This window comes from Equus asinus, chromosome 29 (assembly GCF_041296235.1).
Source record: "Equus asinus isolate D_3611 breed Donkey chromosome 29, EquAss-T2T_v2, whole genome shotgun sequence".
In the NCBI taxonomy this organism is placed as follows: Eukaryota; Metazoa; Chordata; class Mammalia; order Perissodactyla; family Equidae; genus Equus; species Equus asinus.
Window position 1 is genome coordinate 30814858 of NC_091818.1, and position 6000 is coordinate 30820857.

The 6000-nt window shown below is 34.3% G+C and overlaps 1 protein-coding gene across 8 annotated transcripts in view; it reads left to right on the forward strand.

The window, feature by feature from the left end:
* The window catches only part of TRDMT1 (tRNA aspartic acid methyltransferase 1), a 78425-nt gene extending 73336 nt beyond the window's left edge, over nt 1–5089 (forward strand). For 6 of the 8 annotated variants that reach the window (XM_044761864.2, XM_044761859.2, XM_014846048.3 and 3 more), the window contains one exon: nt 2188–5082. In XM_044761864.2, coding sequence (XP_044617799.2) covers nt 2188–2288 — 101 coding nt within the window. In that variant the 3' untranslated portion in view covers nt 2289–5082. Of the gene's footprint in view, nt 1–2187 lie in introns of all 8 variants that reach the window. The other 2 variants (XR_011499319.1, XM_014846040.3) reach the window with 2 other exon arrangements.
* Nucleotides 5090–6000: the final 911 nt, after the last annotated feature.

Consider the following 6000-nt stretch of genomic DNA (forward strand, 5'->3'; position numbering starts at 1 on the left):
TTTTCTTTATTCACCCATCGATGGACACTTAGGTTGTTTCCATATCTTGGCTATTGTAAATAATACTGCAGTGAACATGGGGATGCATATATCTTTTCAGATTATTATTTTTATTTTCATCAGATAATTACCCAGAAGTGGAATTGCTGGATTATATGGTAGTTCTATTTTTAATATTTTGAGGAACCTCTATACTGTTTTCCATAAGTGGCTGAATCAGTTTACATTCTCACCAACAGTGCACAAGGGTTCCCTTGTCTCCACATCCTTGCCAACACTTATTTCTTATCTTTTTGATAATAGCTGTTCTAACAGGCAGGGGGTGATAGCTATCGTGGTTTTGATTGCATTCCCTGATGATTAGTGATGTTGAGCATCTTGTCATGTGCCTCTTGGCCATCTCTATGTCTTCTTTGGAAAAATGGCTATTCAGATCCTTTACCCATTTTTTAATCAAACTGTTTGTTTTTTACTATTGAGTTGTATGAGTTCTTTATATGTTTTGTCTAATTAACCCTTTATCAGAGATATAAGATTTGCAAATATTTTCTCCCATTAAGTAGGTTGTCTTTTCATTTTGTTGATGATTTCCTTTGCTGTGCAGAAGCTTCTTAGTTTGATGTAGTCCCACTTGTTGATTTTTGCTTTTGTTGTCTTCTCTTTTGGTGTTATATCCAAAAAATCTTTGCCAAGACTGATGTCAAGGAGCTTACCGCCTATATTTTCTTCTAGGAGTTTTATGGTTTCAGGTCTTACATTCAAGTTTTTAATCCATTTTGAGTTAATTTTTGTGTCCAGTTTCATTCTTTTGTGTGTGGCTGTCCAGTTTTCCCCGCACCATTTGTTGAGGAGACTATCCTTTCCCCATTGTATATTCTTGGCTCCTTTGTCACAAATTAATTGACCGTATATGTATGGATTTATTTCTGGGCTTTGTTCTGTTCTGTTGATCTATGACTCTTTTTATCCCAATACTATACTGTTTTGATTACTATAGCTTTGTAATATAATTTGAAATCAGGGAGCATGACACCTCCAGCTTTGTTCTTCTTTGTCAAGATTGCTTTCATGATTCAGGATCTTTTTTGGTTCTATATAAATTTTAGGATATGAGTTCTATTTCTGTGAAAAATATCATTGGAATTTTGATAGGTATTGTATTGAATCTGCAGATTACTTTGGATAGTATTGACATTTTAACAATATTGATTCTTCCAATCCATGAGCATGGAATATCTTTCCACTTATTTGTATCTTCTTCAATTTCTTTCATCAGTGTCTTGTAGTTTTTGATTTACAGGTCTTTTATCTCCTTGGTTAAATTTATTCCTAGATATTTTATTCCTTTTGTTGCAATTGTAAATAGGACTATTTTTTAAATTTCTCTTCTTGATAGTTCATTGTTAGTGTATAGAAACACAATAGATTTTTGTATATTGATTTTGTATCTTGCAACTTTATTGAATTCATTTGTAAGTTCTAACGTTTTTTTGGTGGAATCTTTAGAGTTTTCTATATAATATCATATCACCTGCAAATAGTAATAGTTTTACTTCTTCCTTTCCAATTTGGGTGCCTTTTATTTCTTTCTCTTGCCTAATTGCTCTGGCTAGGACTTCCAATAGTATGTTGAATAGAAGTAGTGAGAGTGGGCATCCTTGTCTTATTCCTGTTCTTATTCACCATTGAATATGATGCTAGCTGTGGGCTGGCTTTTTTTTTTGAGATGATGAAAATGTTCTGGAATTAGTGGAAAAGTGTGCAAAACTCTGTGACTATACTAAAAACCACTGAATTGTTCACTTTAAAAGAGTGAATTTTATAGTATGTGCTATCTCCATAAAGCTATTATTATATAAAACAACTGAGAAATAATGGTAGCCACTGCTTTTCCTAAAGTGCACTAATACACAGATTTCTATGAGTTCTGTGAATGTCACGTGTGTACATGTCTGTGCACTGAGCATAATATAATATGTATTGTGGTATGATAACATATTGTGTAAGCAAAGTAGTGTAATATAATATTTTTGGCTCCAAATTCTCATTTGTTAATTGACTTCATGGAGACCTTAGGGACTTATTTGTGTAAATGACCACTGTGCTTTTCTAAAGGATGCGTCCTTTTATCTCTGGAAGTTATTATTACAAATTATTGTGTTATAAATTGTTGTCTCTCTTTTCTAGGATTTCCTGAGAAGATAACAGTGAAACAGCGTTATCGTCTACTTGGAAATAGTCTCAATGTGCATGTAGTAGCTAAACTAATCAAAATCCTATATGAATAGTTTAAAAATAACTCTGGGGGCCAGCCTGGTGGCGCAGCAGTTAAGTTTGCACATTCCGCATCTTGGCGGGCAGCCCAGGGTTCACTGGTTTGAATCCTGGGTGTGGACAAGGCACCACTTGGCAACAGCCATGCTGTGGTAGGCATCCCACACATAAACTAGAGGAAGATGGGCATGGATGTTAGCTCAGGGCCAGTCTTCCTCAGCAAAAAGAGGAGGATTGGCAGTAGTTAGCTCAGGGCTAATCTTCCTCAAAAAAAAAAAATAAATAAATAAACTCTGAAAGATGCTCACAGTATTCCTTCATATCCATGTAGTAATTCTGAAATTCTATCTTGAACTAATTTTGACAAAATTCAACTAAATTTCTTAATCTGTCTTTAATAAGAAATTTGGATTTATCACAAAAATGCCAATTTGTTTCCTTAAATTTATATTACTGTGTTTTGTAAAGTTAAAATTATTGTTATGATTTAGGAGAATATATTTTCATATGAAATTATTAAATATATATGTAAAATATTCTCTTTATAATATTATGGTATAGACAAATTTAGGAACATTAGAATTTTAACGTCTACATGAAGATTTTATAAAAGTGTCATAACTGGCATTGTTTAATGAACCTGATAAACTGTACATTTTTATATGTTAATTAAAGTTGCTTTATGAATGCTATCATTTTACTTTTTTGTTAGGTGATTATTCTTATTTCTGAAAGGATGATTCTAATTCTATCCTGTTTCAAATATTGAAGGTTTTACTTCCAGTCCTTTAAATATTCCTTCATTTATCTAAACAAATGCATGTGATATTTTAAACCAAATTATCAACATCATTAGCTTTATATAACAGTCTGAAGAAAATGTCAGAAAAAATAATCCTAAATTCTTGATGACCTCTCCATGAGAAAGCCACAGAAAATATAGGTGCCCACTATTTCATTGTCTAGAATTCTGCCTCCATCATTGTCCCTTCTTCATTTGTACATACTTCCCTTTAGTTTGCTCTCATCAGAGCTTGCTTCTGTCTTCCTTCTGAGCTTCTGGTTCTAAGTTGAATTTGCCATCACATTCTAAGGAACGTAGTATGGTGTTAAGATTTTAAGGAGGGAACTCTGCCCTCTGCCCTCATTCCATATGAGTATTCTGTGAATTAACTTTTATAACTTTTAACTTTCTCTGTCTCTCCCTCTCAGTAGATTTCTTGGAATTAGGGTTTCTAATCAGACTAAGTCTTGCATCATATCCTGTGGTTTTGATTTCAGTGATAAAAGCAAATGACAAATAGAAATGAAAAGAAATAAGACCAGAAATTGTATCACAAAATTTTAATTCATATTTTTATTCTTAAAAAGCAATCATTCCAACGTGGGGAAATTGGAACCCTGTGCATTACTGGTGGGAATGTAAAATGGGGCAGCCACTGTAGAAGATGGATGATGATTCCTTAAAGAAAGAATTATACATGGAATTACCATATGATCCAGCAATTCTACTTCTGGGTATATACCCAAAAGAACTGAAAGTAGGGACTCAAACAAGATATTTGTACATATGAACATTTGTACATTCTCATAGAAAAATTATTCACAATATGCAAAAACTGGAAACAACCAAAATGTCCATCAGTGGATGAATGGATAAAGAAAATATGGTGTATACATACAGTAGAATACTAGTCAGCCATAAAAAGAAAGGAAATTCTGACACATGCTACAAGATGGATGAACCTTGAAGACATTATGCTCAGTGAAATAAGGCAGACACAAAAGGACAAATTTTGTATAATTCCACTCATATGAGGTACGTAAAAGAATCAAGTTCATAGAGACAGAAAGTAGACTAGTGGTTCCCTGGGCTCGGGGGACCTGGGGACTGGGAGGTAGTGTTTAATGGGTATGGAGTTTCTGTTTAGGGTGGTGAAAAGTTCTGGAGATGGGTAATGGGGATGGTTGCACAACAATGTAAATGTACTTAATGCCACTGAATGTATACTTCAAAATTGTTAAAATGGCAAATTTAGTGTTATGTACATTTTACCACAAATTTAAAAAAAAAATCATTCTCCACCACGATCTTTTCAGAAAAACTCATAGATAAATATGGATATAGGGAAGCTGTAGGCCAATACATGTATGTATCAACTATCACTATCTACATTTTGTTATGTGTTTAAAGACAAACCTTATTACAAGTCTCATAAATTTTAGTATATACAACAATCTGGAATGACTTCGGCACACTTTCACTAGGTTTTCTCCACTGCTGAAAGATTCTCACCAATAAAAAGGTTCATAGTTTTACTGTGATTATGCTGTAATTATGGTGTCCTCTGCCCATAGAGCAATGGAACACAAAATAAGTGTCGAGTGACAGTGCACCAACTATAAACACATGGGAGCTCTGTGGAGACACTTGTTTACAAACTGGAAGGCAGAATATAGCTCTGTAGAATTTTTTAAATTATTGAAGTATATTCATAGGCAGATGGTGATTCTTGTTCCTTAATTCATAATTGAAAATATACAGTAGCAAGTATAAAACTGACACCTTAGTAAAGATGTATTTACCAGAGTGCCATTTAATTAGCATTTATATACATCCATAATTAATTTAGAAACTGTCATTTTGTCAAATGCCCACCATATGTTATTGGTAATAAATAAGCATAAAATTTGCCCTGGAAATTCTGTTTTCTGATATCTGGACTTATTATAAATTTATTCAATATTTTGGAAAATGTGGCTTTTCCTTTTTTAAAAGAACTATATGTAATTAAATCTGCCGTTTCTAACAGTTAACTGATTTTTCGTTCTGTTTTTTTGCATCACTGTGCTCTTTCATGGCTTGCCAAATAATTTTAAGTTATTTATTTACTCTGCCTCATATTTTTGTTAGTTTTCCAGACTGAAAAATTACGAATAAGAGATGATCAAATGAATTAATACAAACAAAATGAATCACGTTGGGAAATGATTTTGAAGAGGAGATGGGTCATGATGACAGAAGCAGCAGCCAGTGCCTGGTAAATTTAATCCCTAGTGGCAGGCAAGAGAGCCGAACGAGAGAGGAGGGCGTGAGTCACCCTGTTCCTGAGGGGTCAGCTGACCCTCTTCCAAGGACCTTAATAGTGTTCCGGCTATTAAATCAGACCTGCACAGCGGGCACTGCCCTGTGCCTTAAAAAGTGAGAAAATACCTCTGACTACCAGCCAACTTGCTCCCCTCACAAGACAGCCTTTAAAGAGACAAAATCAGTAACTGCAATGGTGGAAGTTAAGGGACTACCCAAACCTTTTTTAAAAAAATGTGAGTGTAGAGGGTAGAATTCCTTAACAAAAGTCACAATCTATTCTGTGCTCCAATCTCAACCAAGTTTGAGTCAGAAGTTATTAAATTAGAGGCTTCTCAGGAGAGAGAAATGAAGCTAAACACACGTGAAACAGGTTTAATTCTAGCTATAGCAGTACAGAAGAAAGAAGCAACCACAGAGTAAGCCAACCGCGAGCGGACACTGAAGGATGCATTCTGCCAGCCAGCTGTAGTGTCTGCATCCAAACTAAAGTGGCTCTGTTTGCTCTTTTTGTCGTGATAACTTTAAAATCAAACTGTAGAATCAAGAAGTTCGCAAATAAGCCAAGATAATACAATAAGGATCTAATTTTAAGCCTATATGGGCAAAGTAGTAGAAGTGTATTTTCCTGAGTTGGT